Below are 16,343 nucleotides of genomic sequence, written 5' to 3'. Positions count from 1 at the left end.
ACAACGTAAAAAATTTAAATCTTACAGACATGCCAAAGAACCTAAGTAAAATTTCACTACTTAACTATGTAAGCTAAGACACAGTTACTTAAATGGAACCTCGCACAGGGGAGTCAGGAACAGAGGGAATTTTTAATCTTGTATTTTGTATTTTACCTCTTGTACCTGCACACTGGCTCCTTATCCTGAGCAACTAGCGTATACCCTGGCTTGGTCTGCCCAACTTCTCCTGTGGAGGAACAGTTTGCTCAGAATTTCTCTACAAATTTGAAACCTGGGCTGCTTAAAAGGCTCAAAATCAGGGTTAGTACCGTAGGCGGGTAAGGCAAATGAGATACTGAAAGGAAAAGGGTAATTGTAATAGTGAAGGCACCCAGATGAAATCTGGAATAGACAAACAGAATGACAGGGGCCAAAAGGAAGCAGAATACGCTGTCAAGAAGTATAGAAGTGGGCAGAGCTAGAATTAAGGCTAGTGGAAGAGATTAGAGAGAGATTTGGGAGTGAAAAATAGTTAAACAAAGGAAGAATCTTTGAAGGGAGATCAAGAACTAGGTCTGACGAGAAGTTCCATCTAGTTTTTTCTTAAAGAAATTGTGTTGCTGTCATTTAAACCTGATTACAGCAAGTAAATCTGACTTGTGTTAAAATTACTGTAGTTATTTTAGACAGTTCTTACTAGTATGAAACATGACTATAGTATCTCAGCATCCCCGCATACTTCTGAAGTGGGGAGTTACTATTAAGCCCTGTTAACCAGCTGGTGAACAGAGAAACAGTCAAAAAGCAAATCTGACATAGAAGGGTTTTGAGGACAGGTTTTGTTTCAGCTTCAAGTGAGTCCATCCTTTTGATTGTCAGACTGAGATTAGACATTTATTAGAACAGTCTCTAAAGTTAAATTAGTGAACAGAAAGGTTGTCAGTAAGAGCATTTCCTTTCTTGCCTGTTGAGAGAGAGGCTTTGTAATGTGTAATGAAGATTATTTTTCACTTTTTTCAGGAGATGTATTGAGTCCTGACATTCCTGCTCAGTGCTGATAAATGTAATATGGGTTTTAGAAGATTAAATGGTTGATAGTTGATATTTTTTTTTTTTTTAAATTGCATCCAAAACTATTTGAAGCTTACTGTTAAGATTGACTTGAAGGCTGACAGAAGTGTGGTCTTCTGTAATGTTACATAGTATAGCCCTGTAAATCACTATTAACAGGGCTGATGTTTTATCTTTCCATGATAGGATGCATGGGATTTTGATCTCATCTCCCGGCCCCCCCCCAGCACAGTAGTCATGCAACTTGCTAGTTACAATGAAACACTGATTGTAGAAAGTACTGCCTTTCAGTGAAACCTTAAAATTAAGTAAAACATGAGGAAGCCAAAATTCTAGTGTCTAGAATCTTGTATCTAGTGTTTGTGGGATTTTTGTTTGTTTTGTTTGGGTTGTAGATTTGTTTGGTTGGTGGGTTTTTTTGTTGGTTTTTTTTTTTGCTTGCTTGTTTTTAATTCTTTCATTCTCCCCTCCTGAATATGTTATAAATTAATGAAATAGTTCAAGGGGCATAGTGATGCAATTGAATCTACAGAGTGACCCTGAATGCTTCCAATAATTAAAAATCAAATTTGCATCTCTTCCATTGCAGATTTCATAATAGCCCTTGTGCCTTATTGTAGCACACAGTAATCTCTAATACGACTTCAAGTAGGCCCAAAAGGCAAGCAGGCTATCTGTTTGTCATCTGTTCTTTTTTGCTGTTGCTTATTAAAATGGTACTTACCCAAATCCAATTTATCTTGCTTACCTTTGAACATGTTTTAAATGCACATCTGATTTTAATAACATCTGGAAAATATGAAGGATTTGAAATCCCCTCAAATACAGGATTCTCAACAAAGCAAGCCACGGCATGCATTGCATGCACAAATGTGCTCTTTCTGTATTGCATACACGTACACAAGTGCAAAAAAACTCTTTTAAACATGGTACTTTGTATGTATATTTTTGACTGCCTTATTTCATAGATCAGAATGTGGGAACTTCTTTTACTAGAAATAGATATGTATATAAATTATTCCCCCCCCGCAAGCTATCCATTGCTTGAGTGAAGATAGAGGGACAGGAGATGCTTAGAAAATATAATAATTTGTGGCTGAAATTCCAGAGCCTGTAATGAGACACTGTTTTAATCTGATACTTTTTCACTGCTGTTTCTTAATCTTATGCCCACCCTTACTGTAGTAAGAGAGTGCATTTTATGTGGCACAGAATAGATAAATACTTGTTTCCCCCCCCAGGTTTTCAATACAAAAATATGCTTTGGTTTGTTTGTGCTTCCTTTTACATACTTGTAAATATCTTCAAAACTGTTCCTGTAATGTTTTTCTTTCAAATTCTGTTTTTCTATTTTTAAAAATGTATTTCTACTTAAATATCTTTTCATTTTAGTGACACTAATGCTGATTTTTGGTAACAAGGGAAGAATTTCCGTATTGTTAAGTGGAGTTTTCTGATTTGTGGAGCTTCTAAAATAATTGTAGATCAACTGACTGGAAATGAGCCTAGTAAAATAAAACTGAAAATAGTTTAATTGGCTCTATGACCATTAGTTATGTTCTCAACATAGTCTATTTGTTGTTGGATTAAGAAGATAGATTGGGTTTAAAAAGGGAAATGTTGATCTGTAAAGGCCACTCAGGCACCTTTTTTTCAGAGATGATTGTTTATTTGTTCAAATATATGTAGGTACACTAGCCTGCAAAATATCTATGAAACCTGTTGTATTTAGTTTTGTTTTATTTATGATATATATAAAACTGTCTGAGAGATGAGGGGAAAGGACCATAACTTCATGAGAAATGTTTCTTTAAGATACAGAACAGAAACAACAGGAATTGGTTTTGTTTGTTATTACTGGAAGACCTTTTTGGAGACTTCACCAGGTCCTGAAGTCTATGAATCAGTATAAGGGGCAAAGTGGTGAATATTTATTTATTTATTTATTTATTTATTTTAAATTATATTATTAGTGTCCACCATTTGTTTTAGAATCATAGAACAGCCCAGGTTGGAAGGGACCTCAAAAGATTGTATGGTCCAACCTTCCATGGGAAAAGGAGCCTAGATGTGATTATCTAGCACCCTGTCCAGTTGCGTCTTGAAAACCTCTGGTGATGGGGACTCTACTGTGTCCCTGGGGAGGTTGTTCCAGTCATTAATTGTTCTCACTGTAAAAAATTTCTCTTGCATCGAGATGAAACCTCTCCTGGTGCAATATCTACCCATTGCCCCTTCTCTTCTCTGTGTGACTTCTTGTGAAGAGAGAGCCTCTGTCCTCTTTTGTAGCTGTCCTTTAAGTACTGGAATACTGTGATGAGGTCCCGCCTGAATATTCTCCAGGGATACAAGACTTAACTCCTTCAGTCTTCCCCCATAGGGCAGGTTCTCCAGCCCTTTAATTGTCTTCATGGCCTTCCAATTAAGTTTGATGGACTGAAGTTTGGTGGACTTGGCACTGCTAGGTTAACGTTTGGACTTGGTGATCTTAAAGGTCTTTTTCCAACCTGAACGATTCTATGATTCTGTGATTGCTTTGGACCCTTTCCAGTCTGACCATGTCTTTTTTTCAGTTGTGGGGATCAGAACTGGACACAGTAGTCCAGGTGCAGCCTGACAAGCAATGAGTAGACTGGGATGATCACGTTCTGCTAGTAATGCCCCTGCAGAGGAAGCCCAGGATCTAATTTGCCTTTTGCTGCAGCAGCGCACTGCTGACTCATGTTCAGCTTGTTGCCTGCCAGGACCCCCAGGTCCCTTTCAGCAAAGCTGCTCCCTAGCCACACAGATCTTAGCCAGTACTGGGCTCTTCGATTATTCCGTCCCAGGTGCAGGACCTTGCACTTGTCTTTGTTTAACTTCACAATGTTCTTGCTAACCCCACTCTTCCAGGCTATCTGGGTCTCTGTGCAAGATGGCTCTCCCTTGTCACACGTCTACCTCATCACCTAGTTTAGTGTCATCAGCAAATGTGGTGAGGGTGCTTTCAGTCCCATCATCCAGGTAATTTATGAAGATGTTGAACAGTGTGGGACCTGGTATCAATCCCTGGGGAACCTTACTTGTGACAGACTGCCAGCGCGTTTTATTTAGCAACTACTTCATTCAGTTGAAAAACTTCAAGCAATTAAGTTCTCTTTCAGTTATCTGAAAGATTATAGAGATGTGACTGCGATGTTGCTGAATCTCCAGTCTGCATCTTCTGTAAGAATGTTTTGTTTGTGCTATTAATGCTGCAGCCTCATCTGCTTAGTAAGTAGCTGATCAAGCTGTATTGCTGAAAAAACATGTCCTGACCATTTTTTAAACTGTGACGCCAAGTTCTTTTCAAATCATAAAGATTTGGTCAGGTTTTTTTTTCTAACAATGTCTTGGATATTCAGAGATTACTTCAACTCACAAAAGGGAGGTAAATCATAGTCCTAAGCAGGCAGCAGTGTTTCTGGCATTCTGCAAGCCAAATAATGAGCAGAGAGTTACAAAGCATTATTCAGCAAAGAAAGGGCTGTATGTAAGAGTGAAGGCACAAGATAAAGAATAATCCCTAAAAGATATCCTGGAAGACGTGCCTTTGTACTTAATGACAACAGCTGGAAATCCAATTCACAGCAGGAAAGCAGTTTCTTCTGTTAGAATTAGCAGGAAATGAAGAAGGCAACACTGAACTAAAGCAGGAGTTCTGAGAACAATTACTAGAAATATAGATGAAATGGGTAATCTAACATTCATTTTGCAATATTACTCAGACTGATTCGTGTAAAGTTTATACAGCAGGAAATACTGGATTTTTTCCTTTTTTTTTTTTTTTGTAAAATTTAGTGATACGTATAATTTTTAAAAAATCCATATATCTTTATTATTCACTGGAGAATTGTATCATCTGTGCACTTTGTTCACTATAGTGTCTCTGTTTATTCATGCTGAGAAACTATCTATGCTTGTAGTTTGGCTTAAAAACAAAAAATAAGATTGCAGTATGCCACTGATTCAGTATGCTAAATAAATTTATCCTGATGCGTAGTATATTCATAATGTGATGGAAAAGTTATTTGCAAATGTGATAAAAATTAGTACAGCTTTTCTCTGCTAGCTAATCACAATTGTTACTTCTCTAACTTACTGAATAAAATAACCACTCTAGGAAAGCTGAGAAATGATGTACCAGCTTGAACATACCAGTTGTGTCAGAGAATAAGCTAAAATTCTTTTTAATTTAGGATTGAGTTTTTATGAACTAGTTTGAGTACAATTCTGTGGCTTTCATTTCTTTTAAAGTCTCCATGTTTTTACTGGGACTAGAATTATTTGAGGTAAGTGATTAATTATATGGGAATGCTAGGGTAAAAGAAGTGAAAAGCCTTTTTTTAATGCAAAATGTAATTAGTGCTGTAAAATGGAAGGAAAAAAATTGAGTGCTAAAATATCAATTATAGAACACTCATGTTTTCAGTAAATAGAAACCAACTTGATGAAATTCCACCACCTTTTCCACGTCTGTGGAATGATGCTTGCTACCCACTTCTTTCCAAATATGCTCAACTGCACAAAGAAACTGGTGAATTGCTGCTGAGATTTGTTATTCTTAATTTGTCTGTAATACTTACTGAAATTGATAAATACTTCATAAAGTCTTAGTGCATGACTGTTTGCTTTAGGACACTGCTCTACAAAAACCAAGAGAAGTTTTCAGGCTACCTACAGACTTGACAGCTTATGATAATCGCCTTTGTGCCTCAATACACTTCTCATCTTCCACATGGGTTACCCTTTCTGATGGTACAGGAAGACTGTATTTAATTAAATCAGGCAAGCGTGGAAACAGTGCATCTGAAAAGTGGGAGGTAAGTCATGCAATAACATATTTAAGAATTGTACATCTACCAAATAATTCTTACTCTTGCCTTTCTTATGAGAATTGCACATATGTAATGTTGTGAAGTATTAAGCTTTAAATCGTAACTGTATCACCAATACAGGATTGTGTTCAAGTATAAAAATCAATTATTTTTATGAATAAAAATATATAAAAATAAAATAAAAAAATATATAAAAAATCATAAAAATCAATGAACTAATGACTACTTTAATGATTTCTTTATGCACAAAATATCTAAAATTCAAATGTTTGAAAGGGAGCAGCCTTTTGACTGAAGAAGACTCTAAGTACAAGTGTTTCTAAATAGGTGGCTAAGTGCTTGTCTAGCAGAACTTTTTCTGGAAAACACTTCCCCTTTCCCTTCCCTATTCATATGTGTCTGTCTAGGATTTTTTTTCCCCCCTATCTTTTATTTTTTGCTATTTCAGCTGGCCTGTGGAATAATAAATGTTTGGGTTTTTTTTTTTTTAAAGTCTGAAATTATTGTCAACCAAGCTAAAAGCTACTTTAATTTTTAAGTTAGGAGATTTCTAGTTTCTGTGGTGTTTGTGCAGATGTAATTGTGCTTGAAATACTCACCATTTAATTTGCCCCATCTTAAAAATGCATCCACAGAGACTAGAATAAAACTTAAACAAAACTGCTGATTAAAAAGCTTTGATAAGTAACCCTGAGGGTTACCTGCAGAGCAGGTACAATGTGAGCAATATTATTTCCACCTCTCTGGTAGGGAAAATCTTCATACTGTGCACTTAGATCTGGAAAATGATTAGTGCTTAATATTTTTTCTTAAAATTGTTGTTGTAACTGAAGTATGTTTTAATGTTTCTTGTGATTAAATTGTTTCCATAATTAATTCTTTTAAAGAGTCCTGATAAGGAGCATTTTTTGTATCCACATCCATTGAAGTGATCTTACTACACTAATAATGGTATTGGTTATCCTGCTTGGACACAACAAATATAATTAAGTTACATTTCTATGTGAGCTACTGAGTCTCGTGGTCTGTGGTTAGTTCCTTTTTATTCGTGAAAGACAAATCTGGTATAAAGCTCCCACATTTTGTATCTGTTTTCTTTATTAGAGGACTGTTTCCTAAGCAATCAAGGAGGTGTTAGTATTGGCAGGAACTCAGGTATATGTGCTGAAGTGGAAGATTTCAGCCTGAGTGATTAGCTCCTTCCCCTACATCTTTTGAGAGTTCAGTAACTAGGAAATTCGTCATCCTGTTCTTTAGATGGTTGGTAATAAATACCACCTGTTTTTTATTCTGTTCTGTGTGAGAGCCTTGATACATAAACAAGTTACATTGGAGTTGTCAGTGTAACAAAAACATGAGATTTATATGTTGAGGTTCTGTCACCATTTAAATTCACTTACAATGATGTTAACATCCCAACCCCATAAATCCTCAAATGTTATTGGGTTTCAGTAAAAACAGCTGGATTGAGCCTAGACTCATTCAGCCACTGCAGCTTGAATTCCTTGTCATTTATTCTTTCATTTTCATGTGTCAATGTTCTAGCAAATAAAGAATGTTTTATTTCTTCTTCTTCGCTGCTATTTGGATTCATTTTGGTTTTATCTTCTTGGGGGTTTTGCTGAATGAGTACTTTTTTGAGAAAAGCTGAAATACATAGTTTCTAGAATTAAAACTTCCAGCTATAGGTACCAGCTGCTAAATATCTCAAGCTACAAGATGTGCAGTCCTTCTGTATGAAATTATTTCAAATTTACAGTGGTGTTTATTAGCCTTTGTGCTGGTTTTGGCTGGGCTAGAGTTAATTTTCTTCATAGTAGCTGGTATGGGGCTATGTTTTGCATTTGTGATGGAAACAGCGTTGATAACACAGGGATGTTTTCGTTTCTGCTGAGCAGTGCTTACACAGAGTCAAGGCCTTTTCTGCTTCTCACCCCACCCCACCAGCGAGTAGGCTGGGGGTGCACAAGAAGCTGGGAGGGGACACAGCTGGGACAGCTGGCCCCAACTGACCAAAGGGCTATTCCACACCATATGATGTCATGCTCAGCATATAAAGCTGGGAAAGAAGAAGGAAGGGGGGGATGTTCAGAGTGATGGCATTTGTCTTCCCACGTAGCTGTTACACCTGATGGAGCCCTGCTTTCCTGGAGTTGGCCACCTGCCTGCCCATGGGAAGTAGTGAATGAATTCCTTGCTTTGCTTTGCTTGCGTGAGCGGCTTTTGCTTTCCCTGTTAAACTGTTTTTATCTCAACCCATGAGTTTTCTCACTTTTACTCATCCAATTCTCTCCCCTATCCCACTGGAGGGGAGTGAGCAAGTGGCTCTGTGGTGCTTAGTTGCTGGATGGGATTAAACCATGACAGCCTTTCAATATGACAGTAATATTTATGTACTCTGCGTACCTAGTCCCATCCAAATATGGATGGACTTTTCCAAAGCATGTACATAAAAATTCAAAAACTTCTAACCCTAGCTCCTCCTAAACATAAATATCATACTCCTTCATTTAGTTACCGGTTTTGTTTCTTACTCCACTTCATAAAACTTCATAGAGAAGAAAAATTGGATCTCTTTCTGAAGATAGTAGCCAAATAGAGAGGTGCTCTTCCCCTCAGTACTGGTTGATGATTAAGCACTGGCAGCAACGCACTGGACCTTTTTATCTTCTTGTTTGCATATGTCAAGGTCTACAAAGATTTTCAGGATGTTGGGGTGTCTGGAGAAGTAGTGAGGGCCTTGATGAAATGCCTACATTTTCATATTGAGCGTGAGACTATTTTCCCCAGTTTATATGCTGTGTTTATGGATCCTGTTCTGTTCATCAGTTGTTGTACCTCTACTTATTGTAGTAGTAAACAGCCATAATGCAGATGGTTTTGTGGATCTTTGTGCTTTGTACGATGGGCCTTTATAATGATTTCATAATATAAACAATAATAATTAAAAGCATTTCAGAACAGTGGCTTGATAGCCAAGGAGGGAGGAACCAGAAATGTATGATATTCATGGATTCATATTGGCAGAGAGGTTTGTGGGAAGCAAACTTTAACTGATTTGGCTTTCACCGAAGCCTTTCACTGCTTTCTGAGAAAGAGCAAGACTTCTGGTTTTAACTGGCTGACTTTTTACTACAATTTTGTCTTCTAGATTGTGTTTAATGAAGAACTAGGAAGTCCATTTATTATAGCACACAGTGTTTCAGTTGTAAAATCTGATATGCATTCAGTAGCTGTGCTGCTGCTTAGGGTAGAAAAAGATGAATTGGACACAAAAGGAAGTGGATTTCATATTACCTTGGAATGGGTTACGATTGCAGAGATAAGCAAAGAGGGTAAGTGTTTTACATTTATATTACTGGTGAGTAATGTTTAAAAAAAAAAATCATGCTTTTATTCTTTTGTCTTAGAAGTTGATTGTTCCTCAGGTTCTGATACTTCCTTTCCCCAAAACTTCAGCTTGGATTTTACATAGGTAATTTTTTCTTACATTTTGAGATCAAGTTACTGGTTGTAGACTTAAATTCTGACAAACATTTGGAAGACAGGAAGAAGTAAAGTTTTATACCTGTGGTTAATGTAATTAGAAAATAAGATAGAACTTTATGACATTATGAAATGCAATTCCTGTTTAGCTTGATCTTGTAAAATCGAGGTTTTACGGAAGTATTTCTAAGTAATGTCTGTTATACTTTTCAAAATGTTGTACAGCTGGATATGGGGTTTTGTTTAGTTATGGTTTGGGTTTTTTGTTGTTTTTTTTAGCCTTCAATTAACAGTGTCATGGGATTGGAATTAGCATGAGATAAATATAAGAACTGTAGCATAAAAAGTAAATGCTGCATATTCTAGGTTTTCCTACAATAAAACAGCACGAAGTTATGCAGTTAATTTTAGACCAACACATTAAAAACATATTAGTTAGTGTATTAATACCTACTAATTAATGTATTATCCTAATAAAGCTTGGCAAAGGGTAATTTGTCTGTTCAATATAACCATATATACTTACATTAAATATCATGATTTCCATAAAGGATACAAGACCCCATGCTTCAACGTCTGATCTAAAGATGTGTGGATTAAATTAACTTACCTTTTTGGGAAGACTGTGGTATGGTCTTGTTCATTATCTTCCAAAAAGTATCGTTTTGATACCAATAGAAACAAGATCTTTAACTATTTGAACTAAAGCAGTTGATTGCATACTGCGATGTTACTATCCAAACGTTCCTCCGTCTCCTACATTTATAGCATGGATAGGAGAATGAGTGGCTTTATTCATGTTGTCTGCTGTTGAAACCTTGGGTGATGGACATATTTCTGAGAGAGCCAGAAAGCCACACTAGATTGCCTTACGCTTTTGTGGCCAGCTCAACAAGAGAAAGAAACCTTTGAACATTACTGGTTATATCGTGCAAGAAAAATTAAATCGGTAATACTGCCAGAACTGAAGACCATTGCTTAAAGAGAGCACTAACACAAACTTTTATGATATTTTATAATACTGTATATTTTCATAAACAAATTCTTTTTTACAGTGTGTTTTTTATAACTTAAGACAAATGTTCATGGAATGAAACTTTTTCCATAAAAGTGGATTTAAAAATCTTTCAAAAAATCTTGCCAGTTCTCCAGCATTTCCAAGGAACAGACAAAATTTTTGTAATTACAGTCAGCAGAGATGTAAATAACAAGATTCAAAGCAAACTTTAATTATGAAGAGAGAAATAAGTTTTGATTTCTTTTAAATAAACGTCTTGCAAATCAGAGTGATGTATGAACCAGTCTCAAAGATAAAACCTGTTTTGAGGAATTATAATATTTTACACCCTCTTTCATCAGTAGGCAATTGCTGTGCTTAACTTTTCTTGAAATTCTGCCTGTGGGTGCAGTTTATAAAATCAGATTGTAGTAAAAATGACTAGTTAATCAACGACCCATTTCTCAAATTACCAAAATCTATGCTTCATCAAATCAAAGCCTTAAAACATAGTTATGTCTCTTGACACCAACAACTGAGAGAGTCTCTGCAATGTCTGGTTGGCTAGACAAAGTGATCACACCTACCACTATTGTATTACCAAAGAACAAAAAATGGAAGCATGAAAATAAATCTGAATGGAAGCAGGGGTTAGGTCTGTTCACATCTTGTGTGGTACTTCAGAGGGTTGTGACAGAAGTATACCCTTTCAAAGTTTGTTGTTTTCTTTAGTTAACTAATGTTTTAGGAATCCTCACTGTAAAAGTTTGAAATGAAGAACCACCATGCTGCTTTATTAGAGTCAGAAAATGTTACGTGCTTAGCTTTCTTCTGACCTTCTTTACAAGAAAAATCATGTAGTATAAACTTACTGAAAAGATCATAAAGACTTACTTAAAAAATGTAAAAGTGTTGATGATTGATTGAAAATCCTCTACAAAAGGTTTTGTCACACAATGACAAGTTGTGAGGTTGTAGAGCCTTTTAATAAGTGAGCAAATGCTGTAAGAGAGATGTGCAAACAAATTTGGTATGCTTCAGTGCACAGTTAAATTCAGTCAGTTAAATAACAGCTCGTTCAATGAGTGGCTAACTTCCCACTACAACAAAGACATGCTCTTTTTAATCATGTATCTAAGCCAAGGTAATCTGTTAATTTTTAAAGCAGGTTACCCTGTTGCCTGGAGTCTTCTGATTGTATAGATCTCTTACTCTGTCTCTAATTAGAATGGTTGAATCTCTTCAAGTAATACCCCCTGCCACCTCCCCCCCCCCCCCCCCCCCCCCGCCCCTGACCAAACTTTTTAGGAAAAAGGAGGGGGCTTTAATTAACACCACTAAGTACCAGAATTACGTTATAGTCTGGTTATTACTCTTTACTCCACTTCTTGCTTAGCAAACAAGATATCCAATTGAGAGGACCTAAATTATACCTGGCTTACCCATAATTATCTGTATTCTCCTATGACTTCGATGTTTCTCTAAGCTTAACATTGAGGTCAAACAGGAACACACTTTGGAGTACTAGAGTGGCATAGATAATATTTACCATCATAATCTGATCTTGTCTAATGTCTCTGCTAATGAGTTCCCAGTTTCTTTCAAGTAAAGTTGTAGTTACAAGTACAGTGATTTCTTTACTGAAGAGATGAAGCATAAATGTGAAAAACTAAACAATTCCTGTGGATAATTTTATCCCTTGTGAGAATTTATTCAAGTTGTTAGTTTTTTGCTAAAATTCCATTTGTACAATTGTTACTGTTCTGAAGTTGATCAATTACTGAGGACTCTGTGGGCAGTAAGATTCTAATGGAAAAAGAACAAATGTCCTAGAACCTGTCACCTTACTGGTGTTTTGAGTCATCAGTTCGCATGTGTTTGGGAGCACAGTAGGGAATGGCATGGTCCTTGACACCAGCAGCTAACCTCTGGGACCTCCCTTTTAAAGGGCAGTGTTTTACAAAAGTTGAGGAAGAAAAGGAAGTTGAGGAAGAAAAGTTGAGGCATTTTCCATTATGAATAAAGTGTTACCACTAGCTATTTCATTGCTTCTCAAGTTTTTACTTGAGCAGCTCAAATAGTATTTGGAAAACTTGTTTGTACAGAGGCTGTGAGTGGTTTTGTGAATTGCTGTGCTAGCTGTGGTCAACAAAGCCATCATAAGAAAATAGGGCAATGTTATATTAATTTTAGGGTCTACATATTTAACAAAATCTTTGGAAAACAGAATTCTGAGAAATTTCTTTTTAAACTACAGTACTGTAGGCAGGATTGCTTAGTATATTTAAGTGTAATGATATTCTCATATAATAATTTGTCTTCTAGAAAAATATTACCACTAAGATTTTTTTGTTTGTTTGTTTTAATTTTACAGGTGATCATAGATATGAAATCTTTAAAAGGAGAGTTTTACAAGGAAAATCAGTCCCCCATTATGCAGCAATAGAGCCGAGTGGGGATGGTCTAATGATTGTCTCCTACAAACCATTCAAATTTATGCAAGATGAAGATGAAAAATTAGAAGAAAATGACAATGCAAAAGCAACAAATGAAAAGAAAGGTGAGATTTATCTGGCAGATTATGATAGGCTACTCTCTTGGCTTAGAAAATAGCTTGTCAGTTCAGCATCTGTTTGGAAATTCTAGCAGTTTGTCTTGATATCTATCTTCCAGGTTTTTTGTTCGTTTGTTTGTTTGTTTTGTTGTTGTGTTTCGTTTTTGGTTTTGTTGGTTGGTATTTTTTTTTTTGGTAAGGACAGACTGGCTTTTTTTGTTTGTTTTCACCCTGGGGAGTTGTATTGTGCATGACCTATATGAGAAGCTTTTTTGGATAGGAGACACTTAAAGAATTTTGTTGTCCTAAGAAATAGGATATTTTGCAAACAGAACTATACTAAGTATTTGCTATCAGTTCAGTTGCTAAGGTAGCACCTAAATTTAGGCATCTACATCTGGCTGAAGTACTCAAATTAAGATGCCAGTCTTCCTAGATGAGAGGGCAGGGTGGCACCCATTGACTCCCCAAAATAGTTGTTCATCAGAAAGCTCTCTGATACTTAATTTACTCCTGCCTTTCTAAACTTAAAAAAAAAAAAAAAAAAAAAACAAAAAAAAACCAAAAAAAAACCAACAACAAAACCAAAACTTTTTAAAGAATTAGAATCCTGTAAAAGATTATATTTTCTCCAGTGGGAAAGCAGTTCAGAAAAAATAATAAATGTCAACAAAAGGCATCCATACTTCTTTTTCTTTGAAATCAAAACAAAAATAGCTATGTAAAATCCTATTAATAAAGTTATTTTATCTTAAATATCACTGAGCTCTGTAATATGTATGTTTATGTAGTTATATTTTATTGTTTCAGATTTGATGTTTTGCTTCTGAATATGAGACATTGGTTAACGAACCAATCCTAACTGAGTGATACTAGCACAATCTTTGTCAATGGTGCAAAAATCTGTTTGGGAAACAATACAAAAAGATCAATTTTCTGGAATGTATTCACATTATACACTGTGATAACTGTGATGTTATACATGTAATTGCATTAAGCATAGTCTGTACGTATAAATTTTGAGGCAAAGGAGTTCTTCAGTGCACCAAGCACCATAATGCAATGCCTATGCAGTTGTCACCTGAATTAGCTAGTTCAATGTTTTAAGGATTTTAAGAGCTTCTTGAATTGTGTGCTAGGTATGATTAAAGAAACACAGTAAAGAGCACTGTATGGCTCTTTGGATAGCACATTTCATGTATGTTTGTGCACATATGGTGTTGCCAAAGCCCAGAAATCTGTAATGTGTGGAGTGCTGTTTGCAGCAATACTTTTAGAAAACTTCGCATGGCACAAAAATGTAATGGTAGAGAAAGTACTGACACCTGAACTCCTAGTTTAGAGGGAAGTCTAATACCTCTTTAAGAGAGAATTTCTTTTGCTAAACCTGATGTAGGCCATAATTTTAGTTGCATGGTTATATAAAATTGCAGGCATAATAGATATCAGATAATGAAACAAGATGGGCCGGCAACAGCACTCTAATTTTTATAGGATTTTACAAAATAGGTAAAGAAATATTAAGGTGGTTATGTTGCACATTGGTATTTTGGTTTTTAATTTGTTCTTTCATGGTCTCCTCTGCACGTTTTTGACAGCTTGTGAGAAGACTGTCTTGAAGACTTGGGAGAGGGGAAGTCTAAGCTAGTTTTTTGGTGTTATTCAGTTTTCTTATAAATGAAGACTTTTACTGTCAGATACAATCTGTGTCAAAGTTTAGAATTTTGGAGGCTGTCATATCTCAGATACTAATAGTTTCTGAGAAGTATATTTGTAGCACCTATGACTAATCCATTGCAAACAGGAAACTCATGGTAACGGACAACAGTGTAAGAGTCCTTCCAGAGTCACAGTTGCTGACATGAAGCTTAGATCAACTAAATCTTGTGTTGTATTGTGACAACTTGAGAGCTTCCAAAGGATCTATCCATACTTTACTTTTCCTCTAAATAGGAAGGTAACATGTACAAGATTGCTCTTTAGAAAATGAATACGTCTGTATTTGTGTTTTCTGTGACCAACTGTGCACTACTCAATCATGCTGTCATAGCCTTCCTTTTGTATAAACATTTCTCTTAAAAGGCCACTTCTTGTAGCAGTTTAATAATCAAGACAGACATCAGGCAGATTCTACACCCAGGAGCAAAAGTCAAGCATTACCTCTGGGCAGGCAGTTTTATTTCATCTCCATCAACTGAGGCAGGTGAAGACTACTCGGTCTTCTAAAATAATTTCTGTTGAATAGTCAGCGTAGCTTCTGGCAAAATAGGTAAGAAAAAAAAGTTCACATCTCTGAATGGCATATACTTCTGAGCATACAGTAGCTTGTCAGTACCACTGCACCTGATGCCTCTTCAACCAAATTATTAATCATTAATGTTTCAATGTATTTAAGTACATTTTGGTTATCAGTTTTTGTATGCTACAATAAACTCGGAGTAATAGTTAATGCCCATTGTATAACTCTATCAGCATATTTAGGTAAAGACAGGAATATAAATGGCTCTCCAGACAAGGGACACAAATGAACTTGATTGCTAAAATATATTCTGATTATAAAATGGAGAAACTTTTTTTTATGTAAATTGTTCAGCATGAAAGTTAGTTTCCACTCTTCCACAGACTTCTATTCCATATCTCCCAGCATTGCATGCTGTGGAATCCAGGACAGCATTTGTAATCTAGTTTGTATTTTTCTGCATGTTTCCAATTGTAGACCCTCTCTATTACTGGCAACAGACCGCAGATGATGTGACAATAACAGTTCACATTCCTCAAGACATCACTAAGGATGACATAAAAGTACGCTTTGCCCCTGATAACATATGTGTCACGCTGAAAGACCAGCCTCCTTTGATGGAAGGAAAACTCTATTCATCTGTGGACCATGAAAGCTGCACATGGATAATTAGAGAGAACAAAAGGTGTTGTATATGGTTTTTAGTTTTCCTATTGATAGGAATTGATTTTAAAGTGTATACCATATCTCTGACTTCTGGCCCCTCTGGGAAGGGACTCATTTAATGCTACACCCTGCATTCCTCCTTACAAGAATCTATCTCCTCTGCTGAAAATAGTTCACTGGCTTTTGCAATGCTATCTCACAATACTGTTTCTTTAGTTAATTGTGAAAGTAATCCCCTTTCTGTGCACAAGTTATAAACTTGCTTATAAGCTACATGACCAGCTATTTCCTACAACAACATAGAACAGCCTTTCCAACATAATAAATTATTTTGTTTCAGAAAAAAAGGCATTATGTATAACTGTTTGTACTGACAGCTATACCTGTATCAGGCCAGGAAATGAAGAGATTCTACTGCTGAGCTGTGAAGCAGGGCTCTTTGCAACATTAGGCTACATTGATGTTTGTAATGATAACCTCCTCACACTATTT

The 16,343-nt window shown here is 36.0% G+C and overlaps 1 protein-coding gene across 1 annotated transcript in view; it reads left to right on the top strand.

The window, feature by feature from the left end:
• NUDCD1 (NudC domain containing 1) overlaps positions 1–16,343 on the top strand; it is a 54,124-nt gene that overhangs the window by 15,072 nt on the left and 22,709 nt on the right. Inside the window, exons 3-6 of the mRNA XM_075495153.1 lie at positions 5,709–5,894; positions 9,061–9,244; positions 12,767–12,952; positions 15,663–15,870. Of these exons, the coding sequence (XP_075351268.1) occupies positions 5,709–5,894; positions 9,061–9,244; positions 12,767–12,952; positions 15,663–15,870 (764 nt within the window). The remainder of the gene's footprint in view (positions 1–5,708; positions 5,895–9,060; positions 9,245–12,766; positions 12,953–15,662; positions 15,871–16,343) is intronic.

Source organism: Mycteria americana, chromosome 2 (genome assembly GCF_035582795.1).
Source record: "Mycteria americana isolate JAX WOST 10 ecotype Jacksonville Zoo and Gardens chromosome 2, USCA_MyAme_1.0, whole genome shotgun sequence".
In the NCBI taxonomy this organism is placed as follows: Eukaryota; Metazoa; Chordata; class Aves; order Ciconiiformes; family Ciconiidae; genus Mycteria; species Mycteria americana.
Note: the sequence above shows the minus strand (reverse complement) of the source record. Positions and strands in the feature narration are given on the sequence as shown.